This window comes from Perna viridis, chromosome 6 (genome assembly GCF_037379345.1).
Source record: "Perna viridis isolate PV_CMFRI_1.1 ecotype Kerala chromosome 6, ASM3737934v1, whole genome shotgun sequence".
Lineage (NCBI taxonomy): Eukaryota > Metazoa > Mollusca > Bivalvia > Mytilida > Mytilidae > Perna > Perna viridis.
In genome coordinates, this window is record NC_142450.1 from 17,701,030 (window position 1) to 17,725,781 (window position 24,752).

The window sequence follows — 24,752 nt, forward strand, 5'->3', positions numbered from 1 at the left end:
TGTATTTTATTGCATGGAGTGTATCTGCATTACAAAATTACTATTCGACGAAATCATTCTTAACCTATATAAATATGGTAATAGTATATCCTAGAATTGAATTACAGACCACAATATTTGTCTTGTTTCCAATTTGTTCAGTTTTTATATGTAATGTTTTTTAGCAAATCAGCGGGTGTTTCTAGAAAGCAGTGGGCGCTAAACCTACCAGTGCACCTGGGCCATGCTCCCAATATGTCTTTGTCCCTGAATTACATTCTTTTGGTTACCGCTATAACCTTGGTTCCCTTGGTTGCTCTTTTATTATGCACGCCATATTGTGAATTTGGATTGACATTTCAGCCAGATGATTGTACTTGTAATTTGTATGTACCTGAGTTGTCATATCATTAACGTTTCGAATTTAGTTTGCCGGTAAATAAAGTAAAATTTTTCAGTAGTAATATGTGATTACTACGGATACAAATTTTCTTTTCCCATGTCCCATACTTCCCCACCATTTTATATCGTTGTTCACTGTTCTAAGCCATATCCTTTGCCCAATTTTTTGATTCAAGTACTCTCTAAATATATTACATGTAACTATAATTGAAATATATATATATGGAATCACAAATTTGTATACATTGAAAATGCATAACAGAATGTGGTAGTTTTTATACACATGTTGCTCTTTAAATTGGCAAGTTTTCTTCCTTATTAGTTAGTGAAAACGTTTCATGAAGAATATAATTGAGTATGTATTTCATATTTTGAAACCAACAAACCAGTATTTTAGATATATCTTGTTTTTATAATAAAAAAAAACCATATACGTTCCTGTATCTGTTACAAAAACCATTAAAATCATATAATAATGCATTACTATGAGTCTATTATGTGCAGTGTTAGCCAAAATAATTAATTATTCTTTCCTCGTCATTTGACAGATAAATCTTTATACTTAATAAATGAACGGTCAAGCTAATGTCCCATAGTGTTCCAACATGTAGCTAATCTCGTCTGGCCTTGCAGTAATACTTCCATCGTATATAATTCAATTCATTATTGATAAAGAGTACAATAAAACAAAAGTGACATCCATATACCGACCACATGGTGTTTATATGTCAATTGTGGCAATGTGATCTTTGTTTATTGCTATTAATCTATCAGTGCTTACTCATGTAATATAGCATCAGTTTATATAAGGCAGCTTTAGCGTATGAGAGGTTGATGTCTAATTTAAATAAACAACCTACTAGATTTGTTTTTCATCATAACTGTAAAACCACAATTTAAGGATGTAGGCTAGACGCAAATAAATATTTTGTTTTTGTTAAAAATTCGAAAAATACGTGCATTAAAGGTCCTCAGTATTACGGGTTAACGTACTATCAGACTAAAAAAATATTTTAGGTAACATGTTAAATGTAAACCAATCGTCGTTATAAAGACTTCGTCCTCGTTTATTGGTGTTTTTTCATGTTTTCGCTAGCAACTCATCTTACTAATTGTCAGTTTCATATAATTTATCTGTAAATAAAAGGATTTATTTTTGTGTTTTAATAAATAAATAAACTTTACAATGTATAACAATTTTGGTGGCACCGGTAGATATTAGTTTACAATTTATCTATGCCTATTGTGTGTGGAAAACATTAATCTACACAAATGTACACGTCACATTGTTGACAAAACTGTCGGACACAACAGTGCACGAACCTTGTCATGAGGGCTTGAAATTGAAATAGTTTCTCTTTAATTTTTTATATTTTTTAAGAAAAGCATATTTTCTCATGTAAGTCTTCGTGAAATGATTACATTAATAAAAACTAGCATAACATATCCATTTTTTTATTTCGAACCTGTACTAATACTGATGATTATCCTTTTGTGAAAACCATGACCAACACATGTATATAGACGTTTCCTGCTATTGTCTTTTAATTTTTAGTAACATAAATGTTTCTCTTTTTGTCATGCGTAATTAAGTCTTATCAAACATCAGTTTGTCCTTTTGTGCAAAGTCGATGGCAAAGGTACCTAAGTTTTGATCTGATGTAGTTACAAGTAGATTTTCGGAAGCTTGGGAAAAGCAGCAAACACATAAGTCCTTTAATACTAAAATTCAAGCTGTAAATTTCGTCTAAGTATAGTAGCACAATGCGATCGATTTCTGTAGCGTTTACATCATTGAAAAGCGTTAATTTCGCCTTCAAGAAGTCGTGTGGAATACATAAAACAACTTTCAATACGACAATCAGTAAAAGTTTCATAGTTATCCGGCGCTTTGATATCAATATTCGCAATGAAAGTCCGTCTGGTATACGTCTTGGTCTTTCTTTATATTCGACGCAAAGAGATACTGGTCTTTTTGCAACTGTAGTCGACGTTGACACAAATTGTCTGATATCATTCTTACATCGTCGCGTCCGTTTAGAAAGTTGTACAAATATAATAGTCAACATCATAGAAATTAAGGAAAAAGGAACTATAAAAGCAAAAACAACGTCAAGTTTACGTAAGATAGATAGATATTGATAAAATTCTGGAACGATAATACATTTTTCCACCACACCATCATCATGCACAATACTAGTCCATGTATGGTACAAATGAGCAACTATGGCACATAACGACACAATAATAAGTGCACATTTTATACGAAATGCACTGAAATACTTGCAGGCGATTCTTGAACTGTATAATGCTATACAGCGTTCTAGTAACAGCATGGCAACAATCCACCATTCTAGGAAAATGCTGAGAAATGAGAGGTAATATACTATTTGACACACTCCGGGAATAACGTAAATACTATAAAACTTGTCAGGAATAACTTTGGCAATAAGGTATACCGTATCGATAATGCATAAGGCAAGTAAATAAACGAATGGAGCAGCCTTCTTGAAATCTGTTTTTCGGAGGATAATAGCGGCAAATACGTTGAAAAATATTCCAATAGAGAAAATACAAGGTGTGACATATTCACCAATGTATACAAGGGGCTTCAGGGCAGGAGGGAGATTAGGATACCATGTGTAGTTTGCTTCTCCGCTTTCATTTCCAACATTGATATTGATACCGTATGGAACATTGGAAGAAGACATTCGTTCTGTGCTGTTGCTATGTATAAAAAGTCTCCTAAAATATTGTAATTGTTATTATGTTTCTATGTGTACGAACTGAATAATTGAAATAATGCCAAATGCAAGTTTGGTGCTAAACCTTAATACTTTGAAACATGTAACCATTTATACGAGAGTATATGTGGTGTCAGTTTACCTTGGTTTATGCTTGTTGCTTGATTGTTTTAGTTTTTGAAATCTATTTTTTTTTTATCATTTCCGTTCTTTAATGCATGTGAAAAGAAAAATATTCTAATATGTTAACACTGCAAATGTGGATTTTACCGAGTGATAATATATAATTTTTCCCAACATGTATGTGTAACAAATCCTGAAAATATTTCATGTTAAAAAATTAAATATGCTTAATCCTGAAAAATTGAATAAATTCTTAACGACATTTCTTAATGATCTTAATAAAGGAACAGTTTAGGTGTTTCATGTGGAACAGATCTTGTTTCACATTTTTTTAAGATATCTGTTAAGTTTTAGCAGCAAAATTAACGTGAACGTTGTATTGCAATATTACTGGTAGTTTGTAGAATATCAAATTAATTGTTTCGTCGAATTCTTATAGTCTCAGACGTAAAACAAATTTGGAATGTGTACGCATTACTTAAAGATGTGTCATTTGCAAAGTTACCAATAACAAATATGCACATTAATATCAATAAATTCTGATTAAATCACGCACTTAGAAATTCAGAAAGTTAACATTTACGATAAATTGCTCATTTGATTTCACAGGCCAACATGTTTACAAAAATACAATAAAAATATGGAAGATGAGATATTTATCTTTGGGATAATAGGGTGTAGTAGTGAGTTATGAATGTCGTTGCCCTCGAGGTCCTATAATCAACCAGCTGTCGATTTGATTTAGTGGCAGTTCATCAAATGAAGATATATAATTTAGTATTGAAATAACCTTAGATGATAGATGGTTTTCTTTCATGTGATGCAATTTATTTAAGGTTTGCCATCTTAGTTATTTGGACATACGAGATTTTGTAAACACGTTTTGGAAAAAAAGCTAAATATCAAAAATATGCATTAATAAGCAGAAAGTATATATGAAGAACTACCAGTTATACTGTTCACAAATTTATTCATATAAAAAATTGTGTTTTACTGACTTTCTGTAAAGAATAGTAGCCAACAGAAAAAAAATCAACCAATCTATGACGGGTTTCTTCTTATTCTTTGAAATTACATGTAGCTTTTGTAAATTTGTTTATGGAAATCCTTAGTTCATGTACAGAAAATGACGTTTAGTTATTTTTTAAAGAACCAAATCCTGAACCCCCTTTTTTCCAAGTTCAAACTGCAATGCTTTGAATCCGGTCACGGTTTGTTGACGATTATTTCTATTTTAATTATCAGTAGAACAGGGGCAATTAATGATTTTTTTATTCATCATGGAAACAAACAATGGTAGGTTGTATCTGTACATAATGGTGTAATAAAACGCTTTCAATTAAAGATTATGCCCAAAGTCAAAAACATTAAAATAAAAACTAAATCTAAATAAAAATAAAACGCAATTAAATATATAATTGTTATAGTTAGGTTGGTTTTCCTGCTACTGTATCAATCATCAGTCCTCTTTGTAAAAGTTCTACGATCGAAAATACATTAAGATCCAAAATCCTTTATTTTCAAGTTTGATCTGTGTCATATTTATAATGATACTTTGATTTTGATTTTATTTTCAAAATGGAGCCACCTTTTACAGTTCTTGAACCGATCTCCGCAACGATTTCACAGATCGATGACCGTTGACTGATTGATCGCTGAAGGATCGATGACCGATGACCGGTGACCAATCTGATCGCAGTTTTATAATGTAAAACGAAGTAAGATCTGTTTGAAAGCGAAAAAAATGTAAAATAAAAGTATAAATTGATGTTTAAATCTATTACTTTGGGTAAATATGTGTAAAATTGACAAAGAAAACAACAAAAACTGTAAAATACAGCGACCGCTCTGTGGTCACCTGATACGATCACCGGTATAATGGATCGGTGTGACGGATCGATGACTGACCGGAAACTGATCGGTGATCGATGACCGATCGCAATTTTTGTTGCACGGATCGGTTCAGGTACTGTACACATATCGTAGTCATTTTGTAAAATGAGATAAGTCATTGCAAAACTAACATTAATCATGTCGGAAATACTAAGTTACTTAAATTATTTTGGAGCACGATATACTTCCACCAACTTTGAGAGCAAAAACAAAAGAAACCTTATTCTATAATCATGAAATACTCAACGATCCAATATATTGCTTTCTTACCCATGCTTAAAAATGTAATTAGGATGATTGTTTTCTTTAAAGTAGTACACGCACTAAGTTTTGTTTATAAAAAGAGAATAATAGACAGATTGAATCAAGTTGAATGATAATGGAACAATTAATACTTACATCATGAACTATTCACTAGTTTCCAATCATTGTAAATCCTTATACAGATATAACAATAATAACAACTGTTTAAGATCTACAGGAAAAACCTTTAAGTCCACACTGATAAAATACAATAATCAGTGTCACTGTATTGGTCTTGATTATAAGGTGATATATTTCCCATGACGCAATGTTTGTGTACGGTTGCAGTTCTTCTTATATGGGTCACATTAATTACTACAAAACGTGTAATTACAATCACAGACAAGACCGTAAACGTGGGTGACTACAGTGTTTGAAATGAGAACAGGACACGGAACCTTTTTATTACCTATCAAATATATTACATATCATAATAGAATCTGCTAATTGTACGGATATATTTTATAAGGGTTGCTAAATGGGATTGAAATCACAAATGCATTCTAGGGACTTATGGGGATTCAGTCTGTTATTGTGATATACAATGTTTCGACGTTGAAGACATTGACAGCCACTATTGTAAGTGCAACGTATTATGACTTTGTTAGGAATTTCATATTTTGAACATAATATATTGTATCTGATCGAGGGCTTCAAAACCGGAAAACACTTATATTAATCTTACAAACTACACACACAACATGACATACTTCAAAAAGTGAAAAGGGGTATTCCAAATACCAACATATTGAGAATATTTATCTAAAACTAGTGCAAACTTTAGCAAAGCTATGTTTTTGTATGTTTTATTTTGTAGATTATATGATAATAAATTTTAAAAAAAAAGGAACAAACGGAAAGCCAAACGAAAAAGCAAAAAAAAACAGAAACAAAAAAAAAAAAAAAAAAAACAAAACCAAAACATAAAACAAAAAACATAAAACAAAAAAAAAACTTACTCGAACTTTTTTACAGCGAATAAGATGTGACGACAAATAAAAAATGTTGTTGTTTTCTTTGTCAATTTTACACATATTTACCCAAAGTAATAGATTTAAACATTAATTTATACTTTTATTTTACATTTTTTTCTCTTTCAAACAGATCTTACTTCGTTTTACATTATAAAACTGCGATCAGATTGGTCACCGGTCATCAGTCATCGATCCTTCAGCGATCAATCAGTAAACGGTCATCGATCTGTGAAATCGTTGCTGAGATCGGTTCAAGAACTGTAAAAGGTAGCTCCATTTTGAAAATGAAATCAAAATCAAAGTATCATTATAAATATGACACAGATCAAACTTGAAAATAAAGGATTTTGGATCTTAATGTATTTTCGATCGTAGAACATTTACAAAGAGGACTGACGATTGATACAGTAGCAGGAAAACCAACCTAAAACAAAAAACATTAAACAAAAACAAAAAAAACAAACAAACAAACAAACAAAAAAAAAACAAAAAACAAAAAAACAAAACAAAAATTAAAGTAAAAGTGCAAAGTTCTTTCAGCAGTTTACAAAATTGAACTCACAGAAAGAACTTTCTTCGGTTAATTTTAAACTTTCATTTATTCAGTAAAGTAACGTAGGTCTTTATCACTTGCCTATTTTCGTTGTTTTTATTTACATCTGTGTATACGAATTAATAGTAATTGCAGCTGATGAAAATTCCAGTATGCAATTTTTGTCTATTTCTTCCAATTTAAATAAAACTTACTGAGTATGCTTCTTGAAAGAGGCACAAATTCTCAAGACAAATTATTAAGTTTAGAAAGCATACGTGAAACCACAACATCTGAAATCCCATACTATTTCACAGTAGTGAATGGACAGTTCGTATGATTTCATTGCTCAAAATTTATCGGAAACATATAGTTCGTGCAAATAAATTAACTTTTCGACATGACTAATATATTCAAATGTTTATTTTGTAATATAAGCTCAACATAAATTGTTTTACTCAGATATCAGTTGCACAGACGATGTCATATATTGTTAGTGTCTCCTGCCATTCTCACAAACCTAACGAGTATGTAAATTATCATTTTGTCAATTAACACAAATTTTAAATGAATTTTAATGTATTGTGGTTGTATTTTAAAACTTACTCGAACTTTTTTACAGCGAATAAGATGTGACGACAAATAAAAAATGTTAATGGATTAACTCAGAAGACTGAGTATTAACGTTTTATAGTGGGAAAACATAAAAGCAATACCTGAAATCTAATACAGTGTGTAAAAGTTTGAGACAAACCTGAAGTACTTGTTTACATATCTCAAATAAAATCATTGAGAAACTATTTCTAGAAGTTACAACATGCATGATGAAAGCCTTAACTCATGCATCGATGACAGCAAAGTATACTCATTAGCAAGCAAGAAAATGTTGCTGAAACATTTTTTTCCATAAGATGTTATACAGGTGTCTAAAATACTTTAAAATATATTACATTTAACATATTTCATGGGTGAAATTAATTACTGCGACAACATTTTCGAAAAGCAAGCAACATTGCAAAATATGTAAATTGAAAAAAATGGATGATCCTGAAGTAATTTCTTTTTAAGTCTGGAAGCCTTAATTAAACTATGTAGTAGCTATGACACATGATTATTTAAGAGTAATTTACGCTATTACCTTGAAAAATAGTCATCATTTTGATTGCTGCTGATAAGGAAGTACTTTAAATTATGTCTGATTACCATGGTGGCTATTAATTTAGTAACTTTAATAAACATACACGGATAATTATACTATATTAAATTTGTTGCGTTAAGGTTGATGTATAATATGATTGTGGAGAGAAGGAATAAAGGAAGTATTTTTTTTGTGGGGGGAAGAATGACCTAAAATAGAATAGAATAGAACCAATAGGGGATTGGGTGTGGGAAAGTGGGAAGTGGCAAGATGTAATGAGGCATTTGACAATAAAGGATGGGATGTAGAAAATAGGAAATCGGGACAAGGACAAGTAATCAGATATTGCCACTTAATGTGTTATTTATGTAATATGTTTCATTTTTCTTTTTTTTTCAAGGAACAAATGACGTTTGCGTTGTGTCTTATAGAAATTTGTTAAAATGAAAAGAAAAGAATAACTTCAGATTAAATATACAATTCATCGCAATAGTAGTAAAGCAAATAATAGTAGGATGATTGAACTTGTATCACGACGAAGTTCAAATAATAATAATTTGGTTTTTTTTTACAGTTTAACATCAACTAGGATTTAGTTTAATTATAAGTATAAAACAAAACGGTAAGATGTGAGAAGAAACAGATTAATATGTTGTTTCTCTCAAAAAAACGCGTATCTTTAAAATGTCTTTAGTCGGTATTACAGGTAAGCTTCCTTACATTGGTTTATTAATTAACTAACAAGAAGTCCTTTTCATACATGTACGATCGCTGTGAAGAAGCTTATGTAATAGATGTATTCTTTAGACAGAGGTAGCATTAACAATGTCGTTCAATCCCTTTTATTTTTGGTCATCATGTGGATTGATCTGGTTTACCCCTGTGCATCATTGGAACTGGTTCATTAAAAGGTTAATAATATACCTAAGACTTGATATTTAATGAGCATTTAATCGTGTTCTCCTATAAACAGAGTCAATACTCCGAGGTTTAAGAGTCGCCTGGTTGATCAACTGCTTCAATATTGTTTCTTTGTTCGTGCATTTTTAGCACTTTCGTGATAGTTTCTGTGTGAATCTTAATCCGTTGATTATATCTTTATATTCTTATTCAAATACTGATTCCCCTGATCTTCCTCAACATTTGATTATCATCGATGTAATCTTATGGATTGACATACATGTGCTTAGTCGTCTTTCGATAGTTTATGCTATTAAGTTGGATCTACATTCGTAAAATTGCATTTGAATATTACCCGAGGGTGTGAATCATTTAATCTTTGTTTTAGTCGGTTTTCAACATTCTTAAACTAATTGAGAAAACATCATTTTCCCATGCTATCTATTGTAGCAGACTTTTTCAATAACACGTCAAATTCTATTATGTATTCCAGTGATTTGTGTATAAAGAAGAAAGGTGTCAATGAGTAATACCGAGTAAGAGTACAAGTACCTAAATTACTGTTGATTTGTAATATTTACGTTCAGGTTCCTTTACCTTTATCTAAAAGTTAGTTGAGCCTTTGTTAACTGAAAACTTGTCTTAAGCGAACAAATTTAAAAGTCCCAGATGTTTTATTTCGTAGGTTTTACTGTAATGTATCATCTGAATAAATAAATAAATAAAAGCAAACAAAAACAATTCTACCTGATTTCATGTTTGTGTTACTAAACGTAGTCCGTAATTTAAAAGACAGTTTGCTCGTACATTGCATCCTACATGTATACATTATATGTACATCATTGTTAATTGTAATATCATGTACGTCTACCTACTTTTGTGTTTGACTATGTTTGCATAAGAGTATTATCAGTAATGGGTTTGTGCGGATCTTTTCCCGAGAGTATGGTTAAAGTGAACAAAGAATTTTCATTCCAATAAGATAAAGTCTGATTGACGCAAACTATGATTCAATGATGTAACTTTATTTTTGTAGAACGGATATTAAGAAGTAATTTGTAACCAACTTTCTTTTCCTCAAAAAATCAAATTCCTTAGATATTTGCTGATCAAGTTGATACCACGAGAAGTGAAATAACACTTTTACAAACGTAATTCTTTATAAGCTATGGGATTTGATTATTTCGTTTTTATTTAGAAGCTTCTAATATCTTCAGTGGAATTGTCTGGAATAAAAGGGAAGTATCAAATAATTAACTTCTAGCTTTTGAACTATATATATGAAGTGCTGAAAGTAGTTACAAAGCAAGTTCCCAAGCTATTGACCGATACGATCACATTTTAAAACGTGGCAATTCTCAATTACGATTCGGGTTGTGCAAATATAAATTCCCATTTCAACTTGTTTTGAGGCAAGTATTGAACTTTCTTACAAAGCTTAATTTTTGTCCACAGAAGTTTGACATTGCTTCTTAAATTTCGATTATATACACACAAAATAGGCAAACAGGTAATCAATAATAGTAATTAGAAATCAGTTTTCATTGATTAACTGAATGTGATTTAGATTCATTTGACAGAAATTGCAAGCATTTCACGACGAAATTGTTTGAAAAGGAACAATTTTTGGGTATCGGCCTAATATTTCTAGTAAAAAAAATAATTTTTTCCTTAGAAAGTACTTGTCTTAGAACATGGTGATGGGAAATATTTTTATCTCCATATCGTTCTGCTTATGGCGAAAAAAATAATAAAAACCCTAAGAATTTATATGACGCATGTCGGAAGCTTGATGTTCCCGTCAGCCAAATAATTTCCTGTTCGCATACTGAATGTCAGTTGAATAGCCCGCAGTATCTTCAAATTTATCATAAACTGCTTGAATGATACGGTTATCATGGCAATTAATTGGTCGGAATCATTGCTTTCTGTTTTGTTACTGAATTATTACCGTTTTAATTGGTATTAACAATATCAATCAATTCTTGCAACGACAGGTCTCTTGAAAGGTTTCGGAAAAAGTACTCTTAAGAAGATGAAGCAGGAAAACAATTTGTTCAGGTATTACTTAGAAAAATATTTAAACGTAAAATGGTTAAGGTCAAGTGAACGAATTAAACGACTCACGCACAAAATATTTTACTCGACCAAAAAAAAAAAAAAAAAAAAAAAATTAACAGACTACACAAATTGATTAAAAACTAGACCAGTAGATTTTTATTTGTTTTTAGTGTTTTTTAAATAATTTTAAAATCATCCAGATGAAGAAAATGAGTTTGATTTCTTTACACATATTCGGATTACATGTGTTTCATAACGTATAATCAAAGTTATATTCCTATATGAAATACATGAACATTGAAATGACGTTCAAAAACAAAAACAAAAACAAAAAAACATGAGCCCGAGGAGCGAGTATTTCCTTTTAATAAATTCCTATTATCTTGACGTCTTGAAATTGTATATTCCTAAACATTCAAGCCTATTACGTAACCCACAGTCAATCAATTAAATTTCATTCTGGTAAAAATTAAATATCCTTCACATTATGACAAAAATGACCTTTCGACCAAGAGAAGTTTCGACCCAAATCAAATAATATGTATAAATATTGATACGGATTGGTCTCGAATTTTAAATCGGCTCAAGGATTACACGTGCTTATCAACATATGACAGGTCGTCACAAGGAAATAGAAATTTATTATAACTCAGAGTACAGTCATGTAGTATCTGCTGTGTTATATTTATTTAAAAATGATACACTAATTCAGTTTTTTTTAAAGAAGCCGGAAGATGACCTAGACGAACGTGTCATTCACATGCCAACCCTTCACATAATTATAATAGTATATTATATAATACAGTATTTGGATGGTAAACACAGAAAACTGCAGACGGGCAGTTTAGCTTTTTTATTTGTTTTATACATTTTATTGAAATTCGTTTTGTTAAAATAATTTCCAACAAAATGAATACTTCCTAAGTCAGTTCAAATTAAGGGATGTTAAAGTGCACACAAACTATTGATTATTAATGATAATATGAAAATCAATTAAAACGCCTGTTCTAAACATCTTTGAACACAATGCTGGGTTTAAGTCGTTAACACTTATTGGGGAAAGCTAAGCGACTTTGATCTATGTACAGGTCTTTATAAGGGGACATGATTGTGAAGCAGCTGCGAGCATAGAAAGTAACTTTATTTGATGGACGTTAATCCAATATTGATTTTTCAAATTATTAGTCAAGACACATGAAAATGTTCATATTACTATAACTGCACCGGTTTCATGTAAAATTGATCGCAATATCAAAATTTATTTGAACTGAACTTAACCTCGTCTTATGCATGTAGCTGTTTTAAAGGATGAGTTCTTTTGGGGAAGAAACTTTACAGTCCTTGAACCGATCCACACAACGATTTGACGGATCGATGACCGTTGACTGATTGATCGCAGACAGATCGATGACCAATGACCTGTGACTGATCTGATGGCAGTTTTGTTGTGTAAAATGACGTAAGATCTGTTTGAAATAAAAGAAATGTAAAATAAAAGTATAAATTGATGTTTGAATCTATTACATTATGTAAATATGTGTAGAATTGACAGACAATAAAAACCGTAAAATACAGTAACCACTTTGTGGTCACGTGATGCGATCACCGGTTTAATTGATCGGTTTGACGGATCGATGACTGACCAGAAACTGATCGGTGACCGATGCCCGATCGCATTTTTTGTTGCATGTATCGGTTCGCGCACTGTATGTGTTCTATTCGAGAGAATAAGTAGGGTCGAATCAGTTGTTTATAAGTGCAGTAGCTAATAACTTTAAAATCATTTAAGAATCCTAATGGCATCTGACTTGTGACTAAAAATATGGAAAAAAAGAAAGAAAAACCAAAACAAAACATAGAAAATTTTACATTTAAAACATGATTAATGGTTTGCATTTCTTTGAAATATGTCACTCATACAGATTTAAAATATTTTTTTTCTATGTAATTCTATATAAAGTAATATATGATGCTTTCGAATTCCTAACATTGATATGATAACAATTGAACAACATTTTGATTTATATCTGTACTAGAAAAATTCTCTGTTCTTTATTTAGATGTCGATGGTTTGTGTTTACTTGTGTCGATTTGTAAAATCAAGTCGTCCAATTTCCTAAACACAGTGTTGGAACGTGTGTTAATATCATTTAAACAAAAGTATTCAATAAAGAGGTTAGATGCTATTAATTTTATAATGAACGTTTAAAAATCTTACTAAAATGAAAACGACATGAACATGTAGTCCAGTAATACATTTTAGACTACAGGTATTAAATATGAAAAGGCATGTTTTCAGTTGTTTAATAAGAAATATTATACTGGATCGTGTTCTTCGTTTTCTATGTATATGTTTAATTGCATTTGTACTGTACACACTGTAGTAGACACCGTTTGTTCTTTGAATGCTCTTCATTTTGTGCTGGTGATTGGTTTTAAGTGTATCGTATTATCGGTACTGATTTTCCGTTGTTAATAAAAGTTCATTCAGATAAACATGTTTATCTGAAAATAACGCCTACGTTCGATTTGTATATTATACCTGATTTTCACAAATAGTTTACCCGTTTAAACCCCATGAAATATGAAACAAAAGAGTATTTTGTCTTAAATAGAAAATATTTATGTTAATGTAATAATCTGACAATATTCTGTTTATGTTGTTGTAAATATTATTTGAATAATCAATGTTTTCTTTTTCGCATGACTCTTACACAGACATATACGTCATTCAATCGCAAACCATTAAATGGGCGATAATGAATTCAGGTTAAAAAGGTTTTTTTTTTAATGATAGACCAATTATACAAAACATTGTTGTGTAATTAGATATTACAAGTCCTGATGAAACATGTTAAACTGAAACGTAATATATCGTTTTGTTTGTTAATGACGTGATTATGACAAATGTTTGATATTGTGGGGAAAGTACATTGTCTTTTGTTTGTTTTGTCGTGTTTTTTTAAATTATTTCAGTATATTCTTTATTTTCCAGTCAAATGAATATTTTATATGGTCGAAAATCAATCCTTTTTGCGTCTATAGTTATAAATTATAGAAATTAGTTGAAATTAAAAATAATAATGATGATAAGCTAATCATTGTTACACAACGTTTTGAAGATGCGTATTTGCATTAACTTATTTGTAAATATAATGATTATCAATAAAGTAGAAGACTTTAAATATACGAAATTGATCGGAGAGAAGATAATTCGAGCATATACACATGGAAATATTCACAAAGTTTGATTTTAATTTATTTCATAATCTGAAAGTAATAGACCTCAAAACCAAATATGGTTTAACATTGGGTGGTTGTACATTTTAGAACAAAAAGGAATAGATGTACATGGAATTTGCACATTGCAAGAATGATCTTTCTTTGCTTAGGTTTATTCATGTGGAGAGGAAGGTAGCGTATACTGGAAAATACAGATATATGTATGAAATGGACAACAGTTTTGTAAAACATAACCGATGTACACTATAAAAATCATTGTTTGTGTAGTTAGACATTTTCTGCATCACCAGTTATCTATACTTTAGTTAAGTATTTTAGGTTTATAGAGAATTGGTACTTATGTCAATTAATAATTCATCGATATGTCACAAATGTTGATTTATTCTTCAAACAATTAATTTTTATAACCCTACCACTTTTATTCATTTGATCTATTGCCAAAATACGACGTGAACCCATTGTTATCACCATAATAAAACCCATTGTTATCACCATAATAAATGAGTATGCTCCCTAAAACATTTATGGGGAATGCAATACTTAATTGATTTGTCAAAATACCATAATGTGGAATAGACAACCGTAAGTCCATAAAAGACACAAGTTTATCACCGTAAATACAATGAAAGCAAAGACACTTATTTCTTCGACAAATGTCGAAATCCCTTTGGTCCAAAAGAAATATAAATAATCACCTATTTACAAGAAGCTTAAGCCCTTTTTTAAATGATACACTTGTATTTAATATGGAAACATAATAATCAGAGTAAATTTATATAATATATCTTTTAAATCAATTTCTGAAAACAACCTTAAGTAAGATCCTAAATTCCCATAACATACAAGTATTATTTTTTTTCAAATAATTTACAGACTATGTAACGTACATGAAATCTTATCTCATAGACAGAAAGTATAATACAGTCCAGCTTTTTTTTGTTTTGGACTGTTGGCATGGTGCGGGAAATAATATAAAGAGTTATCAAGAGATTTGGTGGTACATTTTGCAGATCCAGCAATGTGACTTTGTTTGTATAGATTTTTTTGAAGATTAGGAATCCTGTACATCGACGGTAAATCAAATCTTTGGTAGACAGAACAAAAGAAGATAGCACTGATTTATGGTTTTCCATGTAAAGAAAAATAAATGTATTTTACCAAATCTTATACATTTATCATCAATTCTGTGTCATTTTATTTCAAATTTGGTTTCAATTGTTCTCGTTTCTGGACAAGGAGAAGGACTATGGGGACTATAAAACAAAGATATAACTCATTTTATTAAATCAACCACATTTGTCAACTTCCTGATATTCAGGATAATCCCAGAGAAGACCGGAAACAATTACTGCACTTTATTGTCTGGACAATCAAGTGTCTTATAAAAAGTTGTACTGATTGGGTACACGAAACATCAACAATAAAAACAAATTAATTGCATTTTTCACTGTGTTAAGCGATAGTAAAAGGAATTCAGGGACAATACAAATCTGTAACAATATTGGCAGTAAAGGCTCTTTTCCAGGAAAAAAATCTTCTAAAGCATTAAGAAAGGGAGAGCAGAACATGTTTATAATTGCGTGTTTCCTTTTAATTACTTCAGGTGTTATCTGCCGCTCTCGTTTGGTTTCCGTAAGTCGTCAATGTAGTGCACCTGTCTGAAAATTATGATACTGACTGATAAAATCAACGACAGGTATTTTACGATGAAGTCAACAATCAAACATTCGATGCTCATCATTAAATAAATTTTCTTATATTGATATTTTGGTAGAACCACTATTAGCCCACTATAGAATTCAATAAAGGAAATTCTACAATACAGTGTTCATATCTTAAGATCCTTTTTTGGATCTCTCTACCAAGGACGATAACTGTGATTTACCGTCTATGTATTGGATTCCTTTACTCCAAAAAAAATCTGTACAAACAACGTTACATAGCTGGATCTGCGAAATGTACCACCAAACCTCTTTCAAAACTTTCAAAGCTACAAATAAAAACATAAATGAGTATATGTACCTAATAGGGTACGCTGAAAATTTTAGCCTTTTACATCGATTATAATTTGTAATAATAAACAGACAAATTAATAAGTTTCAAAATTGTTTGATATGATTGTTTTTGTTTAGTTTTGTAAGATCCTAGTAAAAAAAAAAACAACCGGGAACGCCTGTTAACTTTAAAAATTATTCAAGCCCTGGGAAAAAATAGCTTGAAAAAAGACATGTTATTGTTGAAAATCTCCCATCTTGGCTTTACTGTAAGAAGAATATATTACATAACAAAATTAAACCACTGATAATCATGATATTTCCGGTCGGCAAACATAATACGTCGTTAACAGCAGTTCCGACTATCATGCCCTCTTTAGTTTGACGTTTATGCCTTGGAGGAGACCAAGCAAAATACAAATTTGTATCACAATGGACTACGTCAACAGGTAAGGGAGTAACCAAGGGAACCAAGGTTATATGGGTAATCAAAAGAATGTAATCCAGGGACAAAGACCAGACATGGAAAACAGACATACACAACAAAGAACATAAGGTAACTAAAACCATACATACAAAGTTACAAAAGCAAATGAGTAAGTCAGACACTAAAAACTGGGAGCATGGAACAGATACACCGGTATGGTAAGCGTCCTCTCTTTTTCTAGAAACACCCACCGAGTTGCTTATAAAAGTCAAGTCCGGGATAGAAAAACGATGAACGGAAAACTATGACCCATTGAATAAATCAGTTTTCATGGTTGAGATGGATACACCATAACGATCCACGAGTTCATGATGACGACCATAAAACTTCTGTAATGATGACTTCAATTTTGAAGCAACATAACCCTGTTCCAGAAGCCGATTTGTTCTAGCTCGATAGTCTGCGTAGTTTCGGCAAGCTCTGGCTATTAAGTTGTGATATGAACACTACATACGCAGGTGCTGAACGGATATTGCCACAGATAAAAGGAAAGTTGACAATTTTGAATGAAAAGTCATCATTTGGGGATTTGGGAAGCATTTCCTCAGCTATGATTACATTATCTTCTATGAATCAATTTAATCGGATACACCAGAAAAAATCCCACTGATGTAATTAAATCAAACGCTTTACTGAAATCAGGAAATGTCATGAAACAAAGTATTCTAGTCCCAATATACACACTCAACACATATCATGCTGTACCGTAATAAGATAATGCAATTACAACCCAATTATACACTATACTCTCTATCATGTAAAATCGTAATTACAAGTGAATTGGCGAAAATAGCATGTCATTTTATGAAGAAATAATAAAAAGAAAAGTGATTGTCATGACAAAAAGAGGAAGAAACAACGAAGATTGTAGGGTGTATAGAATGCTTTCTTTTGATTGAAAAAAATTGTCATTGCAAACAAAAGTGCTAAATATGATACCCCAGAATACACTGTACACCATGACAATGTAATGCATTAACAGTTCCGACCCCAGTAATAGTCTCTCAATTTTTACATTTCTTGCATTGTTTTAAATAAGATTACAATGCCATCGCCAAAAACATCTGGTGGCAAGTTTCATTGCAAGTAATGGGAAGGCATCGTAATAGGAACCAGAATTACGTCATCGGAACAACATCCTTACTTCAATTCCCGTTTTACATATCGTCTTGTGAATTATGCAAAGTAAGAACGTGAAAAAGTAAGAAAACCATAAACTTTTCAGTTTTTACTAAAATAAAAATACGACTTTTGTGCATTATGACGCTGTTTAAATATCGATTGTTAGTTAATCTTATATTTTCCTATGTATTTCGAAAATCATCCTCTTCTGCTGTTGCGCAGGGGAGATTCCGGCAATTTAGAATCTGCTTCATAATCAGATTCAATATATTAAAACGTTTTCTTTTCTCATTTTTACTAACATAATACACACATTTAGCTTGTTTCAATTATATGTTACAAGAAGGAGATATTTGAAATGTATTGGTACATGTAGGTATGGATAAAGCTAAAAATATATGTGACAGATATTTCCGCGGGTCTATCCCTAGTGATGATAAGATATCATTCTTAGTTTAGGCGTAAGTCAATGTAAGAATCAGGCAGTGGTTGAAACATGGGGTGAAAAAAACATTATTTTGATAGTGTAATTTGACTATTTGAACCATCAGAAACAAGAGAAACAGACAAGATTTTCCATAGCTGGACCAGTCAGTCTCAATTTCATTTTAATGCACTGAAAATGAACATTCCAAGGACAGATAACTCTGTCGAAAACCTCATTTATCTCAGTTTCTATTGAAAACAATATCCGTAAATCCAGTGATTTAAAGATCAAGTAATGGTCTTTTTAAAAAGAGAAAGTATCCTTGGGTGATATTACAATGTCAGATAGGTGGGGTTTGACATGCATGTTTCTGATTTTTCCCATTTTGCCTGATTCTTACAAATAGTTTCACTTTAACAGCTTTTTAATGTCATAATCCAGTATGTATAAAACGAAAACATAGAAATAATTATCAGATAGATATGAAAGTAAGGTAGTTAACACATATTTCATCGGACCAATGAAACAATCATTTTCTTCAGCTTCTTATATTTTGTAGCCATGGAAAAACAACACACCTTTTTTGCTGATAATGGTTAATAAATTAATTTGAGATAAATACTGTAAACTGATTGGTTAAATAATTTTGTTATATTTCAATGGATAACACAATATTGACACGCCCTTATTCAGTTAAATTCAGAGCTACTTTTTTCATGTCTAAAGATAAAAATACGGTTTAAAATTAATTTATAAGAATTGGCTATGATAAAAATTGTGTCTATTGCGCAATTTACAATATGCACGTGGAAAATTTATGTTATTTTCTAAGCATAGTTCACGTTATAAACGATCCTTGTTAGTTTCAATCGTGTATTAATATTATGATTCAGTAAGTGTAAAACGAAAGCATATTTATCATGACAACATTAGTTTGTAAACTGTGTTGTGCCTATTACAAACATTTAAGCTGAAAAAAAATATTTAAAATGTGTGTGAAAAATACCCAAAGATGAAGTTTCAAATGATTTCAAAAGAAAATAGAAATCAAACTAAATACTAACAGGTAAAATTAGTACTTACTACATTCGTCAATATATTTTCATTCGCCTACGCAACCAAGGACAGTGTTGTCGTGTTATCAGAAAGAAACGAAACAAACATTTAAAAAAAAATACTTGTTAAATTGAATAACCATTCAGGTCACGTATACGTGATTTTGTTTATTACATCTCGTGTCATAAATACGTAACAAAGCCATACAAAGGCTATTTCAATATAAAATGAAGCACGTGATATCATTGGTTATATTAAGAATAAGTGCCTCTAAAAGTAATCGATTCATTTATATCGTAATTTCATCTGTATCCTATTGTGTTGTAAGAAATCTATTTATCTGATCACAAGAATATTAAACCAGCTATTCCTGCTTTCAAATTAAATTATCGACATCATTTTTCATCTAACCTTTAACAACGGACATTTGACAAACGAAATCTAGGATATTTCACCTAACTCTTAATCTTTATCATTTTCAGATAATAAATTATAGTAGAACGATATAAAATTCGAAACTTCCCAGATGTAAAGTAAATACAAACAACAAATAAATGATTGTTCTTATAAATATATACTATATACTACAAATGAATGTAAAACCGTCAAATAGTATTTGCATGAGTTGGCCTCTTTTATCTGATGAATATTGTAATAAACCGGTGAACTGTCAACGGAAGAAAAAACGACGACTGATTTTATTATATCATTTATTATAGAGCAACAAAAAGAAATTGGTATTATGATCAAAATTTATCTAATGATTTGTTAGGGATGAGTACTCACACGTACGATATTCGGCATGTTATAAACTGAAATAACAATTCATAGTTCGTCAAACTAAGATCACGTAGTTTGTGTGTCATACACTTTTACTGTTGCGAAATGTGTACTTTTCGATCGTAATTTTCTGACTTTTTCTTCGCTGTCAGCCATGCTGTTTGTGTCATGTGACCGCATATATAAAGAATTTGTCGCGACAAATGAATAGTTTGCAGTTGTTAGCCTCTTTTGGGGAAAACAATAAAAGATGAAGAGAAAGGTATTTTTGATAAAACGATCCTTGTTATAATGCTTAAATATGTCTATTTGTGATTAACACTTCTGGTTAAAATAGCTGTCCTTAAAACTCAAATAAATGATTTTTTTCTTACCAAACAGACGTGTATGACTTTTATCTGAATAAATATTTCAAATAGTGAAATGTTTCAATTGCTGGACCTTTGGTACATTCTCATTCCGGGTAGGTTAAGAAATTAGTTCATTGTGTGCGAGTCAGGTCCTTTTAGGGTCTTGGTGGTTTCTGAACGAATATTTTGGTGCGTACCAAGGTCTGACGTTTGATTTTGTTAACATTTGACTGCAAAGTACAGCCCCTGAATCGATCCGCGAAACTATTTGACGTGTCGATAACCGTTGATTGCTTGATTGCTGACTGATTGATAACCGAAGACAAGTGATCGATCTGATCGCAGTTTTGTTTAGTAAAATAACGGCTGATTTGTTTATTTTTATTTAAAGGGAATGTTCAAGGCTATGCAAAATTCGAAATCGTAGAAATATATTTGAACAGCCATTTTTCAGACCTCTTCTATCTGAAGGAAGATGATAAGCAGACTATATTGATTTTTGCCGATAGTTTCCGATTAACTCTTGACCTTACTTAGTCGGTTTGGTGCTGATACAAGTACTGCATATAATAGGTAAACAAAGAATATTCCGTAAATATTTCTACTTTCTATATATCTAATCACCAAAACATGCTGTCTTGTTAAGCTTACGATTGCACAAATGACAAAGAAGAAATAGGCCTATGTTTTGATCGGCAACACGAACATTTTTTGAAGTAGTCATTAGATTTTTCTCAGACATACTAATCTCCTGGCTGCAAATCCCGTTTTTTGTCGGTGCAAAGTTGTCTGACATTTGCTTACACGTTGTGCTTCAATCTCTTCTTCTGTATATTTTGGAATGAAATTGTATGGAACAAGTCCCAAAATTGCACTCTCTTCGGACATCGTAATTAATTACCTATTACTTTCACTTTATAAACCGACTTTTTGACATCACAGCTAAACTTATCATGATGGCGCCCATAGGCATGGAGAATTCAAATTCCCTAATTAGAAATCACGATTAATTAGTTCAGATAAGGAAATTATTTTGTTTCAATCTAATTTCCATGAACATTTAACAGATTAATATCGACATTTATGACTTGCACAATAATATAGTATTTACCAATTCCATTGGAACAAATCCAATATACTTCAATATGAAATTTACCCTTAATTTAAGATATTAAATCCACGTATTGTATTACATGAAAAAGGAAACATATGTAAAATCAAAATAATTATAATTCATGAATGTTTGAATATGTAGTGCATTATATAAATATGCAATAATTGACAAGCCAAACATCAGAATCCGTAAAATATATTGAGCGCTCTGTGGTCACGTGATGCGATCGCTGGTTTAATGGATCGCTTTGACGGATGGATGATTGATCGGTAATCGATGGCCGGACCCAATTTCAGTTGCACGGATCGGTTATGGTGTTTGGGTACAAACTCTATATTATTATGATAAATTCCTGTAGTCATGGAGTAAGTTCTCATCAGCAGCATTAGTACCAAATACTTCCGAAGTTCAAGATTCGAAGGTAAATTGAATATAAGAAGTACTCAAAACCAACGATATCGATATAAGATGCCATATTTCGTACCGTTACATTCTATGTAACGTATATCAAATGGGTAATATCATTATATCTCATGTTCAGTAAGAGGACTTAAGCCTCATTGTGGTTTTAAATGATGTGCTTTTGCAAACAACCATAATTTATATATGAAATCTCCGAAACAGAGGTCCTTGTATCTCCTACGTCAATCAAATTAGTACATGGACGAAGGAGCAACAAAACTATGTTTATGAGATTGGAGCGTTTGAGTCAAATATGTAGAATGTTCAAGTGTTATTTGTAATTTAACCTATTTAGGAATAAAAAGCTAATAAGTTATTGATAAAAAATTAGAACAAAAAATATAGTAAATATTATATATATGCCGCTATGTTTTACCTAACGAAAGATTAGTTTAAATAGGCAGCTTCGTTTCTTATCATCAGTTTTATATGTATTTATATCAGATTGCTTGGACGAATTGAAACAAATCTTGTTAATATTCCACTACAAACGGTGCTACATAAATATCAAATTTCTGTTATTACTGTGGGCAGACATAATATTCATGTTGGTGGATCAAAGTAGTTTCTCTGGCGTCTCTACTTTATCAGTAAAACATCATTAACCAATCTGACAAAGGTTTGAAATGTAATTTGAAAAAGTAGCCCTAATTGGCTATGTGCACAAATATTGGATGAATTTAGAAGTAACAAATTAAGAAAAGAGAAAACTGCTGATATAGCAGGAACAATAATTCAAATTCAGTAAACATAAAATATGATTTACATCGATATCGTTGCTTCATATTTAAATAAACTATTTCCTTACAGCTCTGACTCAAGTACATTTGTAAGAAAAGAAAATTATATTAACGTATTGTCCTGTCATCGATTTATAAAAAATATTGCTAAATTTTACCTGACAAAGTAGTGAAAGCTTCATATACCATATTCCAAACCAGACAGGAAGAAGCAATCGACTATTTGGTACAGCACTTGTAAATTCGGAATTGACAGATCTGTCTTAAAGCTTTTAAATGGTATAAACTTCTCATTTACACCATATAACATTCTCATTCCTCATTCCCATTAACCATTGTCTCCAACCCCCGGTTGCATATTTTGTAATCAAATATTATATTTCATATTGGATTTTAGTTTAAATTTTCAACATTTAAAGTTTTTTCTTCATATTATGTTTTTAACATAAAAAAACTTTATTTCAACTTAAATTTAATACATTTATCATACCTCACCATCCAACTCCCCGACCCCATACACCATTTCCATCTCCCGATTACCCATATACAATATAATGGAAAGTCTTCCTAATACAAGTACTGTATTCAACATTTGTACATATTATACTGTGAAGATGAGAAATGAATGATGACATAAACTCTACTGTTTTACATGTATTGACGTGACATTAATTTAACTACTACTTCTTTAAAACAACTTTAACAACTACTTCATAAAAACCTTGATGGACCCATAGTTTCTTTCTAAAATGCCTGTACTAAGTTAGGCCAATTGCGGTTGTCCAAGTTTCCAGTATTTATTCTTGATATTGCATATTGTATATGTATTTGATTTATTTATTTGCCAAGAACTTATCATTTCGGTACTTTTGTAATAACCCCTTTTCCTTTGACTGGAATACCTACTATGTAAAATGTATTATCATTTTTATATTTGTAGGGTCACAAAAGACTCAAGAATTCGAACAATGTCTTTTAATTTGTTTTTTAAATGTAACGAAATGTGAAAAAACCACACACACACACACACACACACACACACACACACACACACACACACACACACACACACACACACACACACACACACATATATATATATATATAGTGTATTTACTGCCGTCATCAATTCTAAATGTGAAAAAAGTTCTTATTTTTTTATATTGTTTTAAACGAAAAAAACACGTTTTACTGTCTTGAGCGGCTACTTACTGTTTATCCATGACCTTTTAAATGTTTGTCTTTATCATAAGTTTGCCCTTTTATATACGTTTTATACTTACGACATGAGCATTTTCCTAATATTCGAAACTTCTCAATTTCCCGTGAATAATTATCTTTTACACCAGAATCCATAAAACTAGAATATTACAATCTTAAATTGTTGCATTTGAGGCAATTTCAATTAATTTGCATCATATGTAATCGATCATAGCTGATAAAAACGGATTCTGCACTCAATTAGTTTGTGTTTATTTGTACGTACTAAAGTTAACCTTAAATGCTATAGGCTTTTATTTATACTGTAATATTCATTTAAATATACGCACAAAATTAGCCGTTGATGTTTTTTTATCTACCAGAAATGTAATGACAAGAATAAAAAAGATGATATCATACTTACATATGACTGTATGGAAATGCACTCGATTCGATTTTAAAAATCGCATATGGTATTACAATAGGAGTGTAGATATGTTTTTAATCAATAATCAAACAATAGCTGAATTGAAGTTCGCAAACATGAGTTACGTTTCTTTGTATAAAAGTGACATTAATGTATTAAAATAAAAAAAAAAGAGAAATATTTCGGCACCTAAATTCCATGTCTGCTGCATGCAAAATATTGTTTTTCTTTTCATTTTTTTTTGTTTTTGTAAGGTTTCTTAATTTCATTTAACATTATTATTCTTTGTTTTATCACATAC

At 30.9% G+C, this 24,752-nt stretch overlaps 1 protein-coding gene across 2 annotated transcripts; it reads right to left on the minus strand.

Moving 5' to 3' along the window:
* Window positions 1–1,836: 1,836 nt before the first annotated feature.
* On the minus strand, window positions 1,837–19,472 carry LOC148613916 (uncharacterized). Of its 2 annotated transcripts, none has more exons than XR_015923169.1 (2): window positions 19,406–19,472; window positions 1,837–3,126 (listed from the first exon to the last, which is right to left on the minus strand). XR_015923169.1 is itself a non-coding variant. In XM_088586134.1 (2 exons), the coding sequence occupies exons 1-2, from the start codon at window positions 5,543–5,545 to the stop codon at window positions 1,980–1,982; spliced, it is 1,152 nt and encodes a 383-aa protein (XP_088442260.1). In that variant the 5' UTR covers window positions 5,546–5,636; the 3' UTR covers window positions 1,837–1,979. The 2 variants fall into 2 exon arrangements, 1 of the variants encoding a protein (XP_088442260.1); XM_088586134.1 differs by lacking the exon at window positions 19,406–19,472 and adding an exon at window positions 5,541–5,636.
* Window positions 19,473–24,752: the final 5,280 nt, after the last annotated feature.